Source organism: Alosa alosa, chromosome 7 (genome assembly GCF_017589495.1).
Source record: "Alosa alosa isolate M-15738 ecotype Scorff River chromosome 7, AALO_Geno_1.1, whole genome shotgun sequence".
Lineage (NCBI taxonomy): Eukaryota > Metazoa > Chordata > Actinopteri > Clupeiformes > Clupeidae > Alosa > Alosa alosa.
The window spans coordinates 3,589,986-3,616,147 of NC_063195.1; the positions used below are offsets into that span (position 1 = coordinate 3,589,986).

Here is a 26,162-nt window from a genome sequence, read left to right on the forward strand (position 1 = left end):
GATCCCTCAGTACCTGCTCACACCCACACCTGGACTGATCCTGGGTCAGATCCGCGCGGTCTGCAAGAAAATCAGACAAAGAACACTTAGGCCCTATCATGACATTCTAAAGTGCATGGCCACTCGTCAAAAGTCTATTCAAATTTAGTAGGATGTCCAGTTCACATTGGGGGTTTAAGCTATCAAAGTGGAGCGCATGGCGTAACAAGGTGTTCCCTAGGTCTTTTTAATCAGTCATATGGGTGTGTTTTGAATGTAACATCATTTTAAAACCAATGAGAATGACATCTGTCATTCCCTTTAACGCCTTAACGCCACTGATATGTCAAATAAATGCATCGGGTATTTTGGCATTCAACGGTATTTGAAGGAGGCTGCTTTGAGAGACCGTATGAAATAGTCATTCTTAAACCATGCATTAGGCCTACTAAAACCTAGCATAGCCTTTTACGCATTTGCACTCGTCTATTTGAACTCATTGGCAAAAGTGAAACTAACTTCACCAAGGAGTCAGTCAACTACAAACAGTTATATGCAGTTACTTTCACTATTGACTGACAATGGGTTACCACCGAAAACATAGGCTGGAAAAAGCAACACTTACCCTAACGTTGCTCAAATGACTGAATAAAACAACATTTATCCTGCAGAGGTTGCTTATATCTCGTGACAGTGCGCTTCAGCTGTGCTCCATAATGCGGTCTCGCCTCCCCTAATCACTTTTAACCGTCCATTACCAATTTGCAAATGATGGTGAATAACTACTCATTATGAGATGTACAGTATTTCGTAATATCTTTGTTCCTAATTATGTTACGTGTTGTAATCATGCAATTTATAATGCTTTGCATGGACGGCGCTGGTGTGCGCTCATGAATGATAGAAGGATGGTGCTGCACCTGCCAATATGACTGTTGACATGCTTCTTAAAATAGCATATGAACAACTCGCCATTGACTTCTGATCAGGTTTAGGTGGTGTATGATAGCGATTTTTAGACAGCGCCAAAGGCCCCTCCCTAGGTTGTTAATTGTCACACCCTGGGCGCAATGCTTAAAAAATAAACTTGCAAAATAATCGAATTCAACTGCCAGCTGGTGAAAATGAACTTTACGCCATGCGCTGGTGACCCAAAATACAGCCCTTAGACTACTGATTAAAATGTGTAATATGCATCATACTGAAAACAGATACAAGTCCAGATTCACAGATTTAAAGGATCCATTTTGGAATTTGTTGAAATGTCATTATACTCATTTGTAGACTTTACTAATTTGTACATAATTTACACAGAATGTAATTATTTTAATGCATTGCAGACAGCAATCAAGAATCACTGTCCACTACAATCTATAATCACAACCGATCAACACTAATCCCAGATTTTCATCATTATAATTGTATTTCTAGGTGGTTACTGTAAGACCAGTCTTTTTGGCCAATCTTTTGCATTTCTAAAGAATGCCTTTCACAGTCAATTTACATCTGTGTGGGGACTTGCTCACTATTGTCTTAGCTGGCTATGGCCATGAGTTCCCGGCCCCCTGCCAAGCAACTTTACATTACAATACATTACATTACATTACAATACATTACATTACATTACATTTGGCTGACACATTTTTAACCAAAATGACTAACAACATGGTAAACAGATTAAGTTTTAACCCTTAGAACCCTAAGCTGTTTTTAGGGCATACCTAAATTTATTCATAAGGATTTATTCTGGTCATTGTAAGTGCCACACACACATATTATATATTGTTTTTTTCAGCAGAGTCTAGGCTATCCAGATCTGCCATCATTTCAAGTATTAATACTAGCACACTAGATTTTTAAAGAATTAAAATATAAAAATCATATTATAAAAATTCTTATATTTTGACCTGTATCTCACCACAGCAAGCTCATAGCTCTACATGCATTCCATGTGTGTGTAGGGCAAACTGTCCTGAAACGGGCAATATAATTGCCATGTTGGAGGGATACTCTGGGGCTGAGCAATTTACAGAAATGTGTGTGTGTGATTTACGGAAATAAATGCCATTTTTATTTAGTTTATAAAATGACCATTCTGTGCTCCATATCTGTGACAATAAACTGATCTGACCTGACTTGACCCAAGTTTGCCTGTTAGCATGTGTGACTATAGTGTATGCACACATGATGATTCTCAACGCTTTTACTGCATTGCCATGAACAAAGTAAAGGCAAAAAGTGTTTCTTTGTTGAACAAATTGGGATGCAATGTGAGCCTTGAATTGGATGCCATGCAGGAATTTGCTAGGATCTCAAAACCGGATTATGAACATGTTTTGCCATAGAGAAACACACGATAAGCGTTGGATTATAAACATGCTTTGCCACAAAACAGACAAAAAAACGTGGGGTAAGTCCAGCTATATGAAGTTATTATTTTGCTGTCACTTCGTCTGTTTTATAACCCAGAAGGATGTATTTGGTATCAAATGATAGCTCTGTGTCTCCTCTTTCATCTAACATATGTGGCATATATATCCGATCGGGTCCAGAGTAATTACCCCGAGAGTAATGGGTGTGCAGCGTTGGTTTGTTTACATGACGTTAATATTTTGCAGTCACTTTGTCTGTTTTATAAGCCAGAAAGATCGATATCCATGGTACCAATGGATAGCCCTGTTTCTCCTCTTTCATCTGATATGCTTGCCATATCTATGCGATCACGGGTTCGCAAGTCATTCAAACGCTGAGTAATGGGTGCGCAGGTGAACGCAGAGAAGTATAGACTGTAAATATGATGCAATTTGATTTAATTTCATGATTTTTAAGTGTGCTTGCAAAGCAGCACACTTATTGTTCTTCTTAAGTTTTATTATTATTTTTCCGCCTCCCTCATTTTTTGTCAGCCCTAGCCCCTAGGCCCTTTGAGACAGAGACACCGTTCCAACTTTAAAACGTCCGTCAGTACCGGTGTAAGTTGGTCGCGAAGATGACGTCAGGTGGGCGGCCGTTCGGTCCGCCATATTGGATTGAACAGAAAGCGAAACTAAATTTTCACAGGTCACAAAATTTGGTCCAACGCCTAAACTTGACGTACATTATCCTTGACCAAGCCTCACAAATGTTAGTGGAAGGATTTTTGATTTTTAAAAGCGTTTGCCCGTCACAGCCAAACAAAAATCGGCGCTCGGAAACAGGAAGTCGTCCATATCTCAGGAACACTGTCACATATCGATACCAAATTTTGTATATGAACTGGGGACTCCAGTGTGAGGGTGCATAGGCAAAAAAAAAAAAATATTCCAAAAGTTACCATCATTTGGCAAACCACCCACGGGTATTTAATAACTCACACCATTCACCTTTTCACCATTCACCTTCTATCACAATACCTTCCATGTATGCACAATGTCTGAGAGCAGACACAAAGTTTCCAGGCAACGTTGCCCAATCATGAAATCCTTGCTCTGCCATGGGATAGTATGGACTTGCGAACTGAAATAGCAAGGAGAACAGTAGCTATATATAGCTTACATAATAGAGTTGTTTTCACATTGACGGTATTCAAATTAAATTTTTCATTATTGTTACATATCATGATGGGAGAGTATTATTAAAAATGTTACAAGTATGCAAATGCATATGTTTACGGGCATTTAGGTTTTACTGTGTTGTTTTTGTTGTAAAGACATGCAAGGCATTCTGGGCCATGTAATGAACAGTGGTCGGCAGCACTCCATAGGCTAATTATTAATATGAATAGGTGTTTCTGTAAACCTAGGGACAATAAACAGCTATCTCTGTTACAAAACGAGCTGGTAATCGCTCATTGAAGAGGGAACTATGATCAAAAAGATTGTTTTCCTAAAAGCATGGTGTTGTTGACAAAAGAATAAGCAGGAAATGCCACGTTTATCTTAAATAGCCTACTGAACGCTAGGTGGCAACGTTGTATTACATTTCACTAAATGCGGTGGAATTAGTGTGAGCTTCACAAGGAAGGAAGGTGCAAATATTATGTAATTTATCATGGGAAATTATTGGAAATGTTATTTCTTGTTTATTCTAATTACAAACCACACACATCCATTAAATCACATGCATACACATTTAATGCTGGAAGACTGTCTATTAGTTTTACTTGATGTTGCTTAGCAACTGGGACGAACTTCAGAGCAAAGATTCTAGAACAGAGCTTCAGAGAGACACGCTTTGAGTTCGGTGGCCAAGTAGGCTACCTAAAATATCGGTTTCCATGTGTATGTGCTGGATGGTGTGCTTCCTTTATGAAAGTAAGTGTTTTTATACAGTTAACGTTACAGACATAATGAGTCATGTTGTAGTGGCCCTGTGCCCCTTCTGTTATTAGAATGCTAAGCGGAGATTTTAACATCATTCATTTCTTGTGTGGCTAGAAGCTAGCTTCTAGCTAGCTAGGGTCATAGGAGGAGATGTTGCTGTAACGTTATGAGATTTATGTTGCTTAGCGTAATGCCATGGTCATTTGATATGAGATGCTTGTAGAAGCTGACAACAGTAACTTCGTCACTCGTAACTTTAGGACTCCTATTTTTTTTACTAAGAGTAATTCAGGAAGCATTTTAGCCCTAAAAGTAGCCTGAGTCTGTGACAGCTTAAGCGAAAAGACTCCTAATAAGACCGATTCACAAACAATGTTTTGTGGTGGCATTTCACGTCAGCGATGTTTTGAAATGCGTCTAACAATCCGAGGGAACAATTTTGAATTGTAGGCATAACTAAAGGGATGCAGTAACACCACCAACAACAACCAAAAGTAGCCTACTCATTGTTTACATGTACATTAAATGTAACGTTTCATTGTGAATCAAATTAAAAGATTCTCCTCTTTGCAAACGTTGGCATAGGCATAGGCATGTGGTGACAGATTAATATAAAAAAATATTGCTGCGTGAATCCGCGGTAAGCTTCGAATGAAGTGGCCACTTCTTAATAGAGTCACTGTATGGAAGTAGGCTAAGTAAAATAGAGATGTTTAAAAATAAGATAAAGTTAGGGATATGCCCGCTTGACAGCGGCAGAGATAACTGGCCTTTGGCCATAGCATTCAACCATCCATTTAGAACGACTGGCCTTCATAGCAACCAAGGATCTTAGCTGTGATTCATGTAGCTACAGTATGCATACAATGTGATGCAAAGTATAGAAAGGTGATGAAATATACAGAGACAAGTCAAGAAATATAGTGCAATGTAGACAGTAGTATACAGTTGATTTTACAGAAGGTGGTTTAGAGTAATATGAATTAAATATAAATATGTGCAGTGTATTAGCAGTTATCTCATACAATAAGTAGAATAATGTATGTAATAGTAACATTATAATAGTAGAAATAATAATATAGATATATGCAGTGTATTAACAGAATATAATAAAACAGAATAAATATGGATATTCAATATGACAAATATATAACAGATATGTACATAACATACAGCTATGTGCAGTGTGGAAACAGTGTCATTGTAGTGCAGAAACAACATTATAAGAGTAGTAAGAATAAGTTTATGTGCAGGATGAATAGTATATAGATCAGTAGAATAACTATGTATAAATGTAATTACAGTAGGCCTATGTACATTTGTAAATAAATAGAAAACTATGGGTGAGAGGGATAAATTAATTTTATTTAATCAGTAAAAGTAAATTGCATTCAATTAAATAGCAATTAAAAATCTTTCCAGTAGGCTTTAATGTCACGCATAAAAAGTACAACCAAAGCTGAGCTTGATCAACTAGAACGCCTAAAGAACCAGAACTTGAGTGTAGTTTTTTGCTGGGTCCCAGGCCATGTTGGTCTGAGGGAAATGAGAAAGTGGACAGTGCTGCTAAGCAAGCCCTCAATGAAGAAGTCACAGAATGTCAAATCCCTGCCCCACACCTTAAACCTATACTGAACTCTTACATCTCAGATAAGTGGCAATCTGAATGGGATTAATGTACCAACAAGCAAGGAATGTGAATTTTGGCACATTTTCATGATCCACTGGGTCGCTATGGGCCACACAAAATACGGTGTTGCTAAAATTACTCCTATTGTGGCTGTTAGAGACATGCGCTCATGAGTATCCAGCTACATTCAATGAGTTAAGTAAAATACATTCACACACAAAAAAAAAAACCCCATCACTAATGTTGTGGACATTCCTTTATTCTGAGATACATCAATAGGCTCTCAAAACAATCCCAAACAGAAATAAGGTCTTTATAGAGCAAATCCATATAGATTATTTGTCAAATAAACAGTAAAACAGAATTAGGGATGTTATATATAACATTCACACTCATAGCTCATATTTCTAAAATAAATCAGTGAAAAAAGTATCCCGACAAACAAGCAGCATTTTAATACCTTAGTCATATTTCATAATTTCAAATTTTTCTCTAGGTTACCTGATAGCCCAGTTTGAGAGGTGCAAGACGCATTGACATTATTTATTTTTTGCAGCCAATCACTGCTGTTGTTTTATTTTATTGATTTGATTTTTAGTCATAGAAGCTAAATTCGAAGGCAGGCCACAGGTAAAAGCCAACGAACCGCATTCACCCATAAGGCAATAGTTGAATAGAGCTTTTGAGGTATTGCCACTGCTCCAACACTGAAAGGCACTGTTAGAATGCTTGGATCAAGCCAGGTTCAGCATAGCATATGTCACTGTCTGCTCACGTTGGTGACCGGACCAGGGCAAGCACACTTTCGCAGTTCCCGCCGGAAATGCAGTCTAGTTTTAAATTTTTCATACTTGATGCATTGGTACAGACAAGTCGTGAAGTCTCTTTGAAAGCCCCACTTCTTCTCTGTCATGCAATAAAGGTTTTATCTCGTTGCTATGGCTGAACAGTCGTGAACAATGTAACAGAGAAGAAAGGGTGTGTTTTGACGACTTTAAGTCAATCGGGTTCTAAGGGTTAAAGCAATTCTGTCAACAATTTTAGGACAATTTAAAAAAGGTTGAGTACAGTAAGAATATGTGCATCAGTGAGTGCTGTTTTTAAACAGTTGAGTGTCAGTTCAAGACAGGTGGTAAGTGCTAGGATCAGCAAGACTACTTGTAAGTAGTGCTATGAGAGGAGATGTTCTCTAAAGACCTGGGTCTGAGTTTTTTTTTAAAAAGAGAGGGGTGTCCTTGCCCTTGTAGGAACTAGCAGTGCGTTCCACCAACGAGGAACAACAGATGAGAAAAGTTTGGATTGGCCTGAGTGTACCGTTGGCAGAGCTAGACGTCGTTGTTCGTCTGAGGAGCGCAGCGGTCTGGAGGTAGCGTATGTCTGTATGAGGGCATTCAAGTAGGTGGGAGCAGAACCGGAGACTATTTTGTAAGCAAGCGAGCCTGAACCCCCCCTGAACTTTGCATGTGTAAAGATAACAAATAAATAGAACACTTCAGCAGAACTGAATAAATCAGGTATTTGTGATCTTCTGCAATTACAGTGAGAATATTATTTATTAGCTAGATTTTAAATGCCATTGGAGATCATCTGATAGAAGCCATGTTCATAAACTGTATGTAGACACAGTCATAGTTGAGAGTTAACATAGTTCTGTATAAGGTGCTATGTGTCTGTGTGTGTGTGTGTGTGTGTGTGTGTGTGTGTGTGTGTGTGTGAGGTGTGAGTGTGAGAGAGAGAGAGAGAGAGTGTGTAGAATTTAATGTGACTGACATGTCAAAAGACTGATGACTACTCACATTAGTCCTGATGTAACTGGTTCACTGCTGAAGTGGGGCATATAGCCCATGGACTGATCACTCTTCATGGACACACAGCTGGGCACTGGAGATGGAGGTCTGTGAGTCTGTGGGCTGGTTACATAAAGAGACACAAGAAACAGATTAACATCAACTCATTCCTCTGCGGAGTGATTTGCTCACACTTACAGTAATATGTGTAATATGTAATAATGTATGTGTGTGTGTGTGTGTGTGTAGAACTGCATGTGACTGACATGTCTACAGACTGATGATTACTCACATTACACACACAACATAATACACATACTCATGAAGATTTATTTTTACTACAACTCTTTAATTTTGTTGGTGTATAGGCCAAGCTGATCCACTAGAAGGGGCAGCATGTGCATGCTAAAGGACAAAGGGAATCCTACTGGTCATTGTCCACACACCTGCATGCCTCCTATGTGTCCGCCACTAACGTGACAAGTAGGGGTGGCGATATATATATCGCTCATGATAATATCGCGTGATTGTTGTTTTAACGATGTGCAAATTGACATTATCGGTATTTAAATTACTTATGGGGAAAAACACTGAAATCACGCGATTGAAGACTCATACATTCCCAGGATGTATCGCGGGGAGAAGCCCCTGGCTGCAGCAGAGCAAGTGTCACGTGATCACTAGTGGGTCACAACCTAAAACGTTGTCCCGTATGCCTAATATTTATTTTGTGCAGCGAGAGTAGCCTACTTCGGATTTTATGCCTACTTCGGATTTTATGCCGCTACTTCTGTCCAAGTAGCATTGATGAACATGTTTTGCCATAGAGAAACACACGATAGCGTTGGATTATAAACATGCTTTGCCACAAAAACAGACAAAAACGTGGGGTAAGTCCAGCTATGTGAAGTTATTATTTCGCTGTCACTTCGTCTGTTTTATAACCCAGAAGGATGTATTTGGTATCAAATGATAGCTCTGTGTCTCCTCTTTCATCTAACATATGTGGCATTTATATCCGATCCATACGTAATTACTCCGAGTAATGGGTGTGCAGCGTTGGTTTGTGTACATGACGTTAATATTTTGCAGTCACTTTGTCTGTTTTTATAAGCCAGAAAGATATCCATGGTACCAATGGATAGCCCTGTTTCTCCTCTTTCATCTGATATGCTTGCCATATCTATGCGATCACGGGTTCGCGAGTAATTCAAACGCGAGTAATGGGTGCGCAGGTGACCTTAGAGAAGTATAGAATGTAAATATGATGCAATTTGATTTAATTTCATGATTTTTTTTTTATTTTTCATACTTGATCGGTACAGACAAGTCGTAGTCTCTTTGAAAGCCCCACTTCTTCTCTGTCATGCAATAAAGGTTTTATCTCGTTGCGATGAACAGTCATGGAGCAATGTAACAGAGAAGAAAGGGGTGTTTTTGACGACTTTATTCAATCGGGTTCTAAGGGTTAAAGCAATTCTGTCAACAATTTTAGGACAATTTAAAAAAGGTTGAGTACAGTAAGAATACGTGCATCAGTGAGTGCTGTTTTTAAACAGTTGAGTGTCAGTTCAAGACAGGTGGTTAAGTGCTAGGATCAGCAAGACTACTTGTAAGTAGTGCTATGCTATCCGGCTTGCGTTTTAAAACTCCTATTGCTTTTAAACAGAGGTACAAAAATTCCTTCATCCCCTTTTCTATCCAAGTACTGAATGCACACAACAGGAAAAGATAGATTTGTCCATTTAGTTTAGTTTATTTAATTAAAAAGTTTTTATCTTGGTTTTACTGACTTTTTAGGCATTGTCAGACCTATTTATCACAACTAAATTATTATTTTGTGCATATCTATCTGTATTGCATTGTGTTGTGTCTTGTCGTGTGGTATGTGATCCTGTCTGCAATCAAACTGCCCATTTGGGACAAAGAAATAAATTGAACTTGAATGAGAGGAGATGTTCTCTAAAGACCTGGGTCTTCAGGAGTTTTTTCAAAATAGAGAGGGATGACAATTGTACTTCCACTAGGTGGTTACTGTTACTGTCTTTTTGGCCAATCTTTTGGATTTCTAAAGAATGCCTTTCACAGTCAATTCACATCTGTGTGGGGACTTGGGTTGCTCACTATTGAGATCCCGGCCCCCTACCAAGCAACTTTACATTACATTACAAAAAAGGTTGAGTACAGTAAGAATAAGTGCATCAGTGAGTGCTGTTTTTAAACAGTTGAGTGTCAGTTCAAGACAGGTGGTAAGTGCTAGGATCAGCAAGACTACTTGTAAGTAGTGCTATGAGAGGAGATGTTCTCTAAAGACCTGGGGCTGAGTTTTTTTTTAAAAAGAGAGGGGTGTCCTTGCCCTTGTAGGAACTAGCAGTGCGTTCCACCAACGAGGAACAACAGATGAGAAAAGTTTGGATTGGCCTGAGTGTACCGTTGGCAGAGCTAGACGTCGTTGTTCGTCTGAGGAGCGCAGCGGTCTGGAGGTAGCGTATGTCTGTATGAGGGCATTCAAGTAGGTGGGAGCAGAACCGGAGACTATTTTGTAAGCAAGCGAGCCTGAACCCCCCCTGAACTTTGCATGTGTAAAGATAACAAATAAATAGAACACTTCAGCAGAACTGAATAAATCAGGTATTTGTGATCTTCTGCAATTACAGTGAGAATATTATTTATTAGCTAGATTTTAAATGCCATTGGAGATCATCTGATAGAAGCCATGTTCATAAACTGTATGTAGACACAGTCATAGTTGAGAGTTAACATAGTTCTGTATAAGGTGCTATGTGTCTGTGTGTGTGTGTGTGTGTGTGTGTGTGTGTGTGTGTGTGTGTGTGTGTGTGTGAGAGTGAGTGTGAGTGTGAGTGAGTGAGAGAGAGAGAGAGAGAGAGAGAGAGAGTGTGTAGAATTTAATGTGACTGACATGTCAAAAGACTGATGACTACTCACATTAGTCCTGATGTAACTGGTTCACTGCTGAAGTGGGGCATATAGCCCATGGACTGATCACTCTTCATGGACACACAGCTGGGCACTGGAGATGGAGGTCTGTGTGTCTGTGGGCTGGTTACATAAAGAGACACAAGAAACAGATTAACATCAACTCATTCCTCTGCGGAGTGATTTGCTCACACTTACAGTAACATGTGTAATATGTGTAATATGTAATAATGTGTGTGTGTGTGTGTGTGTAGAACTGCATGTGACTGACATGTCTACAGACTGATGATTACTCACATTACATACACAACATAATACACATACTCATGAAGATTTATTTTTACTACAACTCTTTAATTTTGTTGGTGTATAGGCCAAGCTGATCCACTAGAAGGGGCAGCATGTGCATGCTAAAGGACAAAGGGAATCCTACTGGTCATTGTCCACACACCTGCATGCCTCCTATGTGTCCGCCACTAACGTGACAAGTAGGGGTGGGCGATATATATCGTCTGCGATAATATCGTGATTGTTGTTTTAACGATGTGCAAATTGACATTATCAAGTATTTAAATTACTTATGGGGAAAAACACTCAAAATCACGCATTGAAGACTCATACATTCCCAGGATGTATGCGGGAGAAGCCCCTGGCTGCAGCAGAGCAAGTGTCACGTGATCACTAGTGGGTCACAACCTAAAACGTTGTCCCGTATGCCTAATATTTATTTTGTGCAGCGAGAGTAGCCTACTTCGGATTTTATGCCTACTTCGGATTTTATGCCGCTACTTCTGTCCAAGTAGCATTGATGAACATGTTTTGCCATAGAGAAACACACGATAGCGTTGGATTATAAACATGCTTTGCCACAAAACAGACAAAAAACGTGGGGTAAGTCCAGCTATATGAAGTTATTATTTAAGCTGTCACTTAGTCTGTTTTATAACCCAGAAGGATGTATTTGGTATCAAATGATAGCTCTGTGTCTCCTCTTTCATCTAACATATGTGGCATTTATATCCGATCCGCGAGTAATTACTCCGAGAGTAATGGGTGTGCAGCGTTGGTTTGTGTACATGACGTTAATATTTTGCAGTCACTTTGTCTGTTTTTATAAGCCAGAAAGATATCCATGGTACCAATGGATAGCCCTGTTTCTCCTCTTTCATCTGATATGCTTGCCATATCTATGCGATCACGGGTTCGCGAGTAATTCAAACGCGAGTAATGGGTGCGCAGGTGACCTTAGAGAAGTATAGAATGTAAATATGATGCAATTTGATTTAATTTCATGATTTTTTTTAATTTTCATACTTGATCGTACAGACAAGTGCGTAGTCTCTTTGGAAAGCCCCACTTCTTCTCTGTCATGCAATAAAGGTTTTATCTCGTTCGCGATGAACAGTCGCTGAACAATGTAACAGAGAAGAAAGGGTGTGTTTGACGCACTTTTAGGTCAATCGGGTTCTAAAGGTTAAAGCAATTCTGTCAACAATTTTTAGGACAATTTAAAAAAGGTTGAGTACAGTAAGAATACGTGCATCAGTGAGTGCTGTTTTTAAACAGTTGAGTGTCAGTTCAAGACAGGTGGTTAAGTGCTAGGATCAGCAAGACTACTTGTAAGTAGTGCTATGCTATCCGGCTTGCGTTTTAAAACTCCTATTGCTTTTAAACAGAGGTACAAAAATTCCTTCATCCCCTTTTCTATCCAAGTACTGAATGCACACAACAGGAAAAGATAGATTTGTCCATTTAGTTTAGTTTATTTAATTAAAAAGTTTTTATCTTTGTTTTACTGACTTTTTAGGCATTGTCAGACCTATTTATCACAACTAAATTATTATTTTGTGCATATCTATCTGTATTGTATTGTGTTGTGTCTTGTCGTGTGGTATGTGATCCTGTCTGCAATCAAACTGCCCATTTGGGACAAAGAAATAAATTGAACTTGAATGAGAGGAGATGTTCTCTAAAGACCTGGGTCTTCAGGAGTTTTTTGAAAATAGAGAGGGATGACAATTGTACTTCCACTAGGTGGTTACTGTTACTGTCTTTTTGGCCAATCTTTTGGATTTCTAAAGAATGCCTTTCACAGTCAATTCACATCTGTGTGGGGACTTGGGTTGCTCACTATTGAGATCCCGGCCCCCTACCAAGCAACTTTACATTACATTACAAAAAAGGTTGAGTACAGTAAGAATAAGTGCATCAGTGAGTGCTGTTTTTAAACAGTTGAGTGTCAGTTCAAGACAGGTGGTAAGTGCTAGGATCAGCAAGACTACTTGTAAGTAGTGCTATGAGAGGAGATGTTCTCTAAAGACCTGGGGCTGAGTTTTTTTTTAAAAAGAGAGGGGTGTCCTTGCCCTTGTAGGAACTAGCAGTGCGTTCCACCAACGAGGAACAACAGATGAGAAAAGTTTGGATTGGCCTGAGTGTACCGTTGGCAGAGCTAGACGTCGTTGTTCGTCTGAGGAGCGCAGCGGTCTGGAGGTAGCGTATGTCTGTATGAGGGCATTCAAGTAGGTGGGAGCAGAACCGAGACTACTTTGTAAGCAAGCAAGCGAGCCTGAACCCCCTGAACTTTTGCATGTGTAAAGATAACAAATAAATAGAACACTTCAGCAGAACTGAATAAATCAGGTATTTGTGATCTTCTGCAATTACAGTGAGAATATTATTTATTAGCTAGTTTTTAAATGCCATTGGAAATCATCTGATAGAAGCCATGTTCATAAACTGTATGTAGACACAGTCATAGTTGAGAGTTAACATAGTTCTGTATAAGGTGCTATGTGTCTGTGTGTGTGTGTGTGTGTGTGTGTGTGTGTGTGTGTGTGTGTGTGTGTGTGTGTGTGTGAGAGAGAGTGTGAGTGTGAGTGTGAGTGTGAGTGAGAGAGAGAGAGAGAGTGTGTAGAATTTAATGTGACTGACATGTCAAAAGACTGATGACTACTCACATTAGTCCTGATGTAACTGGTTCACTGCTGAAGTGGGGCATATCAAACATGGACCGATCACTCTTCATGGACACACAGCTGGGCACTGGAGATGGAGGTCTGTGAGTCTGTGGGCTGGTTACATAAAGAGACACAAGAAACTGAATAACATTGCATTTATTCACACTTACAGTAATACTACAACAATACATGCTCCATTTTAGAATTAACCTCTCTCTCTCACACACACACACACACAGAGAGAGAGAGAGAGAGAGAGAGAGAAAGAGAGATTAATTTACACACAAAGTGTGTGTGTGTGAGTGAGAGAGAGAGAGAGAGAGAGAGAGTGTGTGTAGAATTGAATGTGACTGACATGTCAACAGACTAACATGCTACTCACATTAGACCTGATGGAACTGGTTCACTGCTGAAGTGGGGCATAGCACCCATGGACTGATAACTCTTCATGGACACACAGCTGGGCACTGGAGATGGAGGTCTGTTTGTCTGTGGGCTGGTTACATAAAGAGACACAAGAAACAGATTAACATCAACTCATTCCTCTGCGGAGTGATTTGCTCACACTTACAGTAATATGTGCAATATGTGTAATATGTAATAATGTGTGTGTGTGTGTGTGTGTAGAACTGCATGTGACTGACATGTCTACAGACTGATGATTACTCACATTAGGAGATATATTCCTAGCTAAATGAGTCCATAATGAGAATACTGTAGATGGTACAGTACCTATAGGTGTGTGTGTGTGTGTGTGTGTGTGTGTGTAGAACTGCATGTGACTGACATGTCTACAGACTGATGATTATTCACATTAGGAGATATATTCCTAGTGATTAGCTAAATGAGTCCATAATGGCAATACTATAGATGGTACCTATAGATGGTATTATCAGTCTAATGGCCACTATTGCTATTGAATTCTCTTGTTACTGCTGCTCCCATGAACAGCTAGATATATTTGCATAGTTTAGGAAGTTCACTGACAGCACAGACAAGGAACCAAACAATTCCAAATGCAGACAATGAGGCACCAATGCACCAGAGAATAACTGAGGGGGTGTGGGGACAGGTATAATGCATACTGTTTCTGTGGATTAACTTACCCTCCATCAGAGTGTGTGGGGACAGGTATAATGCATACTGTTTCTGTGGAGTGTACAGGTATAATGCATACTGTTTCTGTGGATTAACTCCATCCATCAGTGTGTGTGGGACAGGTATGATGTGTACTGTATCTGTGGATTAATTTACCCTCCATCAGAGTGTGTGGGGACAGGTACAGGTGTATGATTCTGTGGATTACTGTATCCATCAGAGTGTGTGGGGACAGGTTGATGTGTACTGTATATGTGGATTCACTTACCCTCCATCAGAGTGTGTTGGTTTGCTGCTTGGTTGCACACAGCTGTGTGCTGCAGACTCTGGTCTGAGTGTCTCACTGTGACCTGCAGCCTCCTCTCTCTCCTGAGAGACACTCATCCTAGCAGCAGTGGGAGTCTCTCTGGGAATGTACATGAGACAAATGCAGCTTTACGTCTTGTTTCATGTGTCACCGCATACTATAGATTATAACTGTAGCTAAACATGAACCACTATCTTTGTTTTTTAGTATTCTGACAAGAAGAAGACACAGAACAAACTGAAGATGATGAAAGAAGCACAACAAACATGTAACTAAACAAGAATCAGTACTGTAGTATTTTTACAACAAGAAAGAACAAATGTCTAGCCTAGAAATCTAGACGCGCCCCTAGCGGCAGCAAATGTAATGTAAACTCTCCGTTGGCTAGTAAAAATAAATCTTCATGAGTATGTGTATTATGTTGTGTATGTTAGGGACCTTTAGGGTTTGTCAAGGTTCAACCCTGGAGCAGTCAGTGGGGCTTACATGCTTTTAGGGTCCCTACCCTTGACCTCTGACCCCATGGGCCTGGCCTGGGATGAGCGTGCGCTTAATCCAGACCCAACTGTCATAAAGCAAACTAGACTACAGTGGCCAAAGACCTTAATCTGTACTGAGGAATTTACTTTAGCCTATAGGCCTACACCTTAACATTTCTATTCAAGATTCAAGACATTTGTTAGCCTGACAAGCCAGACCCACATTAAAATGTAGGGTCTGGGCACTCACCGTTCGCAGTGCTCAGTCCGAGGGGCGGGATAATCAGTTGTCTTTCAAATTCCCTCTGCACGCAATAGGACAGCGGCAGCGCTATGAGGCCAGGCCCATGGGGTCAGAGGTCAAGGGTAGGGACCCTAAAAGCATGTAAGCCCCACTGACTGCTCCAGGGTTGACCCTTGATAAACCCTAAAGGTCCCTAACATACACAACATAATACACATACTCATGAAGATTTATTTTTACTACAACTCTTTAATTTTGTTGGTGTATAGGCCAAGCTGATCCACTAGAAGGGGCAGCATGTGCATGCTAAAGGACAAAGGGAATCCTACTGGTCATTGTCCACACACCTGCATGCCTCCTATGTGTCCGCCACTAACGTGACAAGTAGGGGTGGGCGATATATATCGTCTGCGATAATATCGTGATTGTTGTTTTAACGATGTGCAAATTGACATTATCGAGTATTTAAATTACTTATGGGGAAAAACACTCGAAATCACGCATTGAAGACTCATACATTCCCAGGATGTATGCGGGAGAAGCCCCTGGCTGCAGCAGAGCAAGTGTCACGTGATCACTAGTGGGTCACAACCTAAAACGTTGTCCCGCATGCCTAATATTTATTTTGTGCAGCGAGAGTAGCCTACTTCGGATTTTATGCCGCTACTTCTGTCCAAGTAGCATTGATGAGACAGTCACGTTTTTTCCTACACGGTATTATATGGAGAGAAAACAGCCTTTGAGTCAGTTGTTTACAAAGAACTATTCTCATGTAACTCTTTTGTAAATGGACTGAAGTTCGCTCTAAATAGCCTATTGTAATGATTTGATAGCAACACACACAGTTGTCCAATCAAAAGGTTTATTAGCTGAGAACGAGAGCAGGGACACAAATGTCACAGTCAGGAGGGTTTATTATTATTATTATTATTATTATTATTATTATTATTATTATTATGTATAAATGTCTGATGCAGGGGGAAAATGCTTATTTGTGCACAATGAACAATTCCCTGTGATGGACGTTTCCTGCTTTCTCATGTGGAACACTGTGATTGGTGGATGGACTAATTGGACTGGGGTGTGTGAGTGTTTGCGATTGGGAGAATGGGGAGGTAAATCCTTTTTATAGGGAAAGGGGAGGTTGTAGTGACGACGGGGGGAACCCAGGGCTGGCCTGATGACGCCAACCCTGAAGCAACAGCTGATGCGAGGTGGACTGCTGGATGACTGACCGCTGACGGGTTGATTAAGAGGACGCAAACTAGCGATCCATGATGGAAAGTAACTTTTGCTTATCTGCTGTCTTGCTGTGTGAGTGGGCCATCGGTCATCGGTCAAGTTTTAAGAACTGTCCTTCTCCCGAGGGGTGCCGACTTCCTGGAGCTGTGCAGCCTGACTGAAGAGAGGAGACAGCTGATATGCGCAATCGTACGTCTGCTAAAGGAAAGTAAAACAATCATTCTGTCTTAGTGTGGATGGGCCAGCTCAAGGTTTACGGCAGTATTAAAACATTGTTCTCTCCCCGAGGGCGATTGCTGCATGGAAGACCGCTCCTGCCGACAAGGAAGTCTTCTGCGCATTTTGGACAGCAGTCTGAGCGGGCCCTAACGTCACTGGCTGCAGGGAGGCGGACTCCACGGAGATGGCGCTGCTACACCACCCAGTGCATTGTGGGATTTGTTGTTTTCTTGGTCGGCGAGGAGGGTGCCGCCGACCAATGTTATTTCCCTGATTGGGGGCCAGCAATGCTTGGACAGCCGGAGGGGGGCGTGGACTGTGTCATGGTGAGCCCTCCCTCCTTATAACTGCTTGGGCCTATTTCACAATTGTCTACCTGTGTGGCAATTAAGAAACAAACTGGACTGAAGTGATTTATTGTGTGCTTATTCCTATGTGGCTTTATTGGTGTTAAGCGAATAATTTGTTTCTATGCAATTCTGTTGGTAATGGTGTGACATTCTGAAGAGTCCTGCTTCTTGTTGCTCAATAATATTGTGTTTCCTACTTTAGTGGGCTAGGGCCTGTGGGCTCTGCATGTATGCTTGCAAAAATAACAAATGTATTCAGACCATGCATTGTTGAGAGTGGTGCGACACAAACACAGACCACAAATGCACACAGAGCACGTCAAGAAGTCACACACACTACACCAACAGGGGAGGTCGCAGCCCCCCACACAAAAAGGATCACACATGAGGGAAAACTAAAAGGGAAACATGTTACACTAAAGACACCAACTTTACACTTATAACTTAAGAGAATAACGACATAAACCCCCCAAATGTTCGCTCTCGTATCCCAGCATGCTTTTCGCAGGAGAACGCTAACACTGTCTTTTTGCGCCGACTCTACACTATATACGTTTACCGATTATGCTAACCGTTAGCATCTATATGGGATTTCTCATATACATTAGCCATAAGCTAATGCATTAGTTTCTATTCTGTAACTTGGAATGCTAGCCTACATTGCTCTTAAACAAAACATAGAAGGAAATAACTGAGATGTACTCTGTTGGTCTGCTTAGTTTTACAGTGAATCCTATATAAAGGTTTGAAAGGAACTTCAGCTTTAGACTTTCTCTTGGGAAACTGTTAGGCCTATTCATCTTCTCTAATGTAGCTGAGACCATGTTATTGCCACACACACAAGTGGGGGCAGAATTGGAAATGTGTCAGAGTGACAATGCATTGGTTGATTTGGTTAAAAAGCAGGGGTGAAAGTAGTTTTTATTTCTTGGTGGTACTATGATATAGAGTTATAATCTTGGAGCAACGCCGAAAATTTCACTTAGCCTAATTATTTATTATTTATTTATTTGTTTATTTACTGTATTATAGTCTACTTATCAAGCATTCACTAGGACTTCTTATCACTCTAGTGTCACTCTTTAACCCACCTGCATCTGTTTTTGATTATGAATAAATTGCAAACACTTAATTTCAACATTTATTTATTTATTTAACCTAGTTACTCTGCTCGCTCCCACTTCCAATCAATTTTTTTTTATATAGGCTACTGTATATCATAAAACACGTTTCTTTGAGTCATGCCTTTTTATTTGGGAGACTGCAACATACTTCTGTCCGCTAAAACACTTTCATTATTGCTGCGCAAGATCTGGTTAAGCCATACACGCACTCCTCCTGTCTCCCCAGCGAAACACTGCACACATAAAACCAGAATAGGCTATTGAAACATCAACAAATCCAAGAAACGTCCGTCTGCTAAAACACTTTGGATACCAGTGCACGTTGGCGCAATTACTGTAGGCTACGCGCGCTATAGCTTGCTCGTTGTCTGTCCAGCTGCACGGGAGGTTTAGACACAATTCAGATACGGTTCAGAACGATGTATATTAATTATATTTTGGGGGAAACGTGTTGCTTCTGGTAATTTGACGTTAGCAGTTGTGTTGTCATGCTGAAAGTGCTATATTTTTCAGAGACAGTATAGTTTTCTTTCCGGGACGGCGTACCCTCTCCAAATATTTTAGTGGTACTCCGTACCGGCCAGTACCGGCTTACCTTCACCCCTGTTAAAAAGTCACAGGTTAGGTTATTGGTTATTATTGTAATGATGCTATTCATAAATAATGAGCTGTAAAGTAACTCAGACTTTAACAAAAACTATTTTTTAAAGGATATCGATTAATTATCGTTATCGTCAAAATCACAAAAAATATTGAGATATTATTTTTTGTCCATATCGCCCACCCCTAGTGACAAGAGGCCTTGCATGCTTATGTTTTGACACTTTCAGGTTTCAGCCAATCAAATGACAGCATATCTAAACTGGTTGTAGCTTACTGGTGATGTAGGCTACACTTTATGGGGACGCATCATGAACGACTTTACAATAAAACAAATAGTACGAATGACTTCGCTAATGTTATGGACAATTTCGTCACCCCAAAGTATTGGTATGGACATGTGATGTCCCTATGCAAACGCCCTTGCTGCGCCAGCGCCTGTTGCATGCTAGCCTATCTAGTTCCGCACGACGATTTTGTGCTTGATTCCATAATCTGGACCGGCAAAAGAGTGGGCTAACTCCACACATTATGCAAGCCTACTATGGAGTTAAATTAAGAAATAGCCGATAGTCTATTCAGTAGCCTCTCTTATATTTTAATGTTAGCAAGCCCGCATTTAGCCTACTGGTTTGTTAGGGCAAGGCCTGCCTACCCTAAAGGCGGAAATCTCTCTCCGGCGAAAACTTTTCTTAAACAACGTCGACAAGTTCATGCAACAACATTCTAATTAGTTTATTCCAAATATTCCACATACCGAAAACACAAAGTAAATGATAATATGAACACATTAAATAGTGGGTTTCTTACCTTAGGCTACAAACTGTGTGCTCTCGATACAAGACAAATTTAGGCTACTGACGCGTCTGACGAGTCTAACTATTTACTTTCGTTTTAGGGCTGCCTACTTCAAAAGTCCCTCCCCTTGTCAAAAGCGATTTTGGATCGTAGCCTTAATGAAAGTTATGGTAGGCTAAATTGATTACAGTAAAATCATTGAATTTGCAGACAAAATCTCAGGGACAATGTAATAGTTCATGCTGTGCCAGTATTATATCTGTGATTTTTCTAGACTATCGTGTGTTTAGCAGTGGTGGAGGAAGTACTGAACCTCAGTACTTAAGTAAAAGTACAAATACACAGAGAAATATTTACTTTAGTAAAAGTAAAAGTACCACAATGACAACCCTACTTAAGTAAAAGTAAAAGCTTTTAAATGTACTTTAAGTATTAAAAAAAGTAAAAGTATTTGCATAATGATTTATTCTCTTAATATCTATATTCTAAAAAAAGGAAAAATCAGTATGGGCTGTGGCATTTTAATTAAGCTAGTTTTTAGGTTATACTCGACTAGATAGTTTTAAGTTAATGCAATTGTGCTTACCATCTGTGGCCCAGTTTACATTCTGACCTACAATTCTAGAGACTGTAATTCTGGTTATCTACTAGGGTGATCTGCTGAGTAATATCATTCAGCAAAACACGAGAGCCTGAAGTTTAACGGGGTAGACAAGGGAAACGTCGGGTGGATCGGAATGCCAATTATGCTGATTTAACAGAAAGGGGTGAGAAAGGTGTCTTTATGATTAAGTTCAGTTTCACTTGCGCCCAGGCGCGAAGGCGTTGAATGGCGCCACGTTACTACCCCCAATTGTAGGCTATGCATCTTTATTTAATCACACACAATTAAGAATATTTCCTAATCTGGAAAATGTTACGTTTTTTCCGTCCACCGGTTCATTAATAGTCTACCATTCATTTGTGCATGAAATGATCAGGCGTGTGACAGAAGCATGGGCATAGCCTGTTAACTTCGCTGATCCACGGATAGCAATCTCATCGAGAGGAGGCCCTAACCCTGCAGATAACAGACAGAGAAAGGCACAGAACACAGTTGCATGTACAGTGTAGCCATGGGTCTGGTGAATATAGCCTACCGAATGCAGATGGCTACAAGCTCCGCGCTTTGCCTGGTCTAGACTAGAAGCTTATGTTTCTAAGAATGCACGTAGCTCCAGAATCTTTGGTAGCAACCCCTGGTAAAACAAACGTGTTTGTCAGAGAGAAAAAAAAACTGATCATAAAATGTATAATTAAAAGGAACGATGGTGTTGTAGAAATGTAGCGAGTAAAAGTACAGATAATTGCTGTAAAATGTAACGAAGTAAAAGTCAAAAGTATGCACTATAATTTTTACTTAAGTAAAGTACAAATACGTGGAAATTTTACTTAGTTACAGTAACGGCGTATTTGTACTTCGTTACATTCCACCACTGGTGTTTAGAAGCCGATAGGCCTACTGCAGTAGATACTATTTGCACAAGGATTAAATGCAATTTAAACAGGACATTCTCTCATATGAAAATAGATTAGAAACCTGTAGCTGGGAATATAACCTATAGTCACAAAATAACTGGAGCTGGAAATAATGAAACACTTTTTACTATTATTTCAGCAAGTTGGTTATGTTTGAACATGAATATTTCCTAAAACATGCCTGAGATTAACACCAGAGCTCAAGTTTAAAATGCTACCCATTTCAAATAAATGAATGATTATGCCCATACAGAAAAAGAAAAGGGAAAAAATATATTCACATAATGCAGCTACATCCAGTTTATATTTAAATATATATATATATATATATATATATATATATATATACATTTATAGTACAAGAATGTAGGCAAGTATATATGGGACCCAGCAATGTAACATAACAGCTACTACTAGTCCAAATGTAAAACGTTTGCTCTGTTTAAGTGGATTGGCAGGGACTTTTGTAACCAGTATTTTGCCGACTGCATTAGTAATTTCAGATAATGAGGAAGACTTTTTCAACGGCTCTGGGTGGGACATCTTGCTAGAAACTAACGTTATGTGGTGGAGGGGAGGAAGGCGGCCAAGAAGTAGCAGCTAGTTGGCCGGTCTTCGAGGTGGTCAAAATTGCTGGTAGATCTTCATTGTATGCTGAATTGCTTTCATTCAACATGCAACTCTCTACACTGGTTCCATAACAAAAACAAAGATTTTCAATAAAATAGAATAAAAGATAACAGAAGTGTTGTGTGTTTCTTCCTCTTTATACTGATACTATGGTTGATTTTAAGCAAATACAATAGTGAAATATGTATTGATCAATGCTGAAAATATCAAACCGTAGTAGAATATTAACTATATTAGAGAAATATAAGTCTGAAATATATAGATCATGTGATCAGAATCTTCATCAAGGGTCATGTGGTCATGCTTCTTAGTGTCATATATTTAAATATATTTAATTATATGCAGAAAATATAAGAAAGTGGCCAATATTGAATATTTACTTATATTTTGAAATATATTGATACATATGTATTTAACATAGATGGAAATATATTTATTTAACATAGATGTGCTTGCTAGCTGGTCTCTTCCATGGACTCTGGTGCTTGTGCAGCGTGTGGTCACTAAGTGATCTTGCACAGGGACAGAGTCTGAATAGCAAAGCTCACACCCCTATAGAGGGCTCAATGAATGTGGAGGTGAGCGTGTGCAGGTGGGTGAGTGGATCAAGGAGGCGCTGTAGAAGGACAGAGTGCTGGCTGGCCAGTCCAGAAACACTCCTGTTCTCCCTTTCCTCTCAGTGTTTTCATACACCACAGCTACCCTCACTTATAGTGGAGAGTTACAATATTACTTATTGATGGGGCACTAAATTACAATATGGGGGTCCTGACCATTTTACATAGTTGTAGTCTCACAGTTTGCCACTAGGTGACCTCCTGACTATTCTCTTCACAAACTTGCCTTTGCAGTTTACCTATTTGCCACTAGGGGCACTCTTCAACACTGATGCTTTCAGACAATACAGCACTCAAAGAATCTCCCATGAAAATGTATGGGGATAGATCGGAACACAAACGTGTCATCTATACATATTCTGCCCCTTTCACCACCAAAAGTTGACATGTGAATACATCGTGCCAATCATGTAGGCCTATTGTGATCTCACAGCTGGAGTGATGTTGGTGTTGTGAAGCCTTGCACATGTGCGGTTCTGCCCGAAATAGATGTCTGATAAGTGCAATATGGCGCCGAGTGGAAGGACTTTGGTTTAGGTGGTTTAATTAGTTTTCCCTTCATGGTACAGCCCTGTTTGCCACTAGGGGCACTCTTCAGCTAGCCTGGGTGTTCCCATGCTGCCTTGCACGTGATTTGATAAGGCAGCCTGGAGACCATGGAGCAAATTTTAAGCCTGAGATGGGGAACCAATCACAGAACAGGGGAAGAGCAAAGGCGATGATGAGCTATGCACAGGCGCATTTGATAGACATCCGTGGCACCCAATAAACGGATATTTATGGCATTTTTTTCAAATACGAGAAAATGAACGTTTGGTTCCCAGACCACGTCTCATTGAGAAGTGGTGGCGCTAGCTAGGCTACTCTTCAGCACTCTCTACACTGGCATGCCTTTGCAGTCTCCCTGTTTGCCACTAGAGGCACTCTTCAGCACTCTCTACACTGGCATGCCTTTGCAGTTTCCCTGTTTGCCACTAGGGGCACTCTTCATCACTCCCTACAATGACATGCCTTTGCAGTATACAGCTCTCCCCTTGAGGAACTCTTAATATACAAGAATGCAGTAACAGAAGACAAAATAATTAAGACAACCAGGCAAGGAAAATGCATGTATAGTGAATGTAAAACACATGATTATTTCAATTTGCTTTAGCTTCAAATAAACCACAGGAAGTTTTACCCTTTCTTGGGGTATCCTACTGGCAGACAGATCATTGTCCACACACCTGCATGCCTCCTATGTGTCTGCCACTAACGCGACAAAGAGGCCTATGCTTATGTTTTGATACTTCCAGGTTTCAGCCAATCAAATGACAGCATCTAAACTGGTTGTACTTCACTTTATGAGGGACGCGTCGGAATTAACGACTTCACAATAAAACAAATAATATGAATGACTTCGCTAAAGTTATTGGACAATTTCGTCACCCCAAAATATTGGTATGGACATGTCCCTATGCAAACATATGCCCTTGCTGGTCTCAAGCTAGCACCTGTAGGTTAGCCTATCTAGTTACGCACGACGATTTTGTGCTTGATGCCATAATCTGGACCTGGCAAAAGAGTAGGCTACCTCGTCATATTATGCTAGCCGACTATGTAGTTAAATTAAGACATATAATCTATTCAGAATCTTATATGTTAATGTTAGCAAGCCCGCATTTAGCCTAGTGGTTTGTTTGTTAAAGGCAAGGCCTGCCTACCATAAAGGCGGAAATCTTAAACAACGACGACAAGTTCATGCAACGAAATTCTAATTAGTTTATTCCAAATATTCCACATACCGAAAAAACACAAAATGAATGACATGAACATAAATAGTGAGTCTCTTTTACCTTAGGCTACAAACTGTGTGATCTCGATAGCCTACAAGACAAAAACTTACTGACGCGGGAGTCTGACTATGTACTTTCGCTTTTGGTTAGACCCACTTAAAAAGTCCTCCCCCTGTCAAAAAGCGATTTTAGATGGTAGCTTTAATGAAAGTAGGCTAAATTGATACCAGTAAATAAAATGCAGATCACCGCTCATCTGTCGAGGCCCAGGATTGGTAGGTAGCCTAGCTTATAAAAAAATAAGAATAGGCTAGGATCTACTCTGCCTGAAGAAGGTCTGCCAACCAAAGCTTGCGCAGATTCAAAGTAAAAAAACCTTTTTGCATGTAGACAGAGAGTTGCGGATATTTCTTGTATCTTCTATAAATTGATTCCAGTAAAATTATTGAATTTACAAACTCTCGGACAATCTTATAGTTCATGCTGTGCCAATATAATATAAAATTATTTTTTCTAGGCTATCATGTGTTTAGTTGCCGATAGGCCCGCAGTATATAATAGCGTTATATTTTCACAAAGATTAAATGCAATTTAAAACAGGACATTCTCTCATATGAAAATAGATTTTAAACCTGTAGATGGGAAGATAAACTATAGTCACAAAATAACTGGAGCTGAAAAAAATAATGAAATGCTGTTTTATTATTATTTAAGCTAGTTGGTTATGTTTGAACAGGAAGATTTCCCAAACATGGCTGAGATTATTACCAGAGCTCAAGTTTAAAATCTACCCATTTCAAATAAATGCTTAATTATGCACATAATGTAGCAGGCCTATTCTACACATATCAACTTATGAAGAACCGTCACCATGACAACAACATGTGTTTTTAGTTCATGCATCAGAATGTAGAATGCTACATGTACAACTGATTTATAAAGTCTATGTGAATGACCAGCAGCAGGAGAGCTCGTCACTAAGTAATCTTGCACAGGGACACAGAGTCTGAATAAGCTCACACCCTACATAGAGGGGCTCAATGAATGTGGAGTGGAACGTGCAGGTGGGGTGAGTGGACCCGAAGACAGCTGTAGAAAGACACAGAGTGCCGGCTGGCCAGTCCAGAAACACTCCTGTTCACACTTCCCTCTCAATGTTTTCATACACCACAGTTACCCTCACTTATAGTGGAGAGTTACAATATACAGTACTTATTGATGGGGGTTACAATATTACTTATTGATGGGGGTTACAATATTCAGAGGTGGAAAAAGCATGAAAATATTGTACTCAAGTAAAAGTACCAATACTTTGATGAAATATTACTCAAGTACAAGTTAAAATACCAATCTGAAAATGTGCTCAAGTAAAAGTAAAAAGTAGTTAATTTAAAATTTACTTTAAGTAAAAGTTACTTAGTTACTTTTTGAAATTACCAGAACAACCAGTCTTACCAGAGACTTTCTAATGAGGAGATACAGCACTCAATAAATCCTCCATAGTAATGCATGGGGTTAATTTGTAATGCAGTTGTCTACATATCACAACCCCTTCCGCGGCAAAATGTCG

The 26,162-nt window shown here is 39.9% G+C and overlaps 2 protein-coding genes across 7 annotated transcripts in view; one reads left to right on the forward strand and one right to left on the reverse strand.

The window, feature by feature from the left end:
- Nucleotides 1–26,162, forward strand: part of LOC125297247 (NACHT, LRR and PYD domains-containing protein 12-like) — a gene marked incomplete in the record, with an annotated part of 868,465 nt that overhangs the window by 71,226 nt on the left and 771,077 nt on the right.
- LOC125297402 (leucine-rich repeat extensin-like protein 5) overlaps nucleotides 7,668–26,162 on the reverse strand; it is a 78,729-nt gene continuing 60,234 nt past the window's right edge. For 4 of the 6 annotated variants that reach the window (XM_048247774.1, XM_048247775.1, XM_048247773.1 and 1 more), the window contains 3 exons: nucleotides 13,592–13,705; nucleotides 10,644–10,757; nucleotides 7,668–7,820 (listed from right to left, as the gene is read on the reverse strand). In XM_048247774.1, coding sequence (XP_048103731.1) covers nucleotides 7,703–7,820; nucleotides 10,644–10,757; nucleotides 13,592–13,705 — 346 coding nt within the window. In that variant the 3' untranslated portion in view covers nucleotides 7,668–7,702. Of the gene's footprint in view, nucleotides 7,821–10,643; nucleotides 10,758–13,591; nucleotides 13,706–13,973; nucleotides 14,088–14,957; nucleotides 15,096–20,064; nucleotides 20,316–24,652; nucleotides 24,733–26,162 lie in introns of those variants that run through there. The other 2 variants (XM_048247772.1, XM_048247771.1) reach the window with 2 other exon arrangements.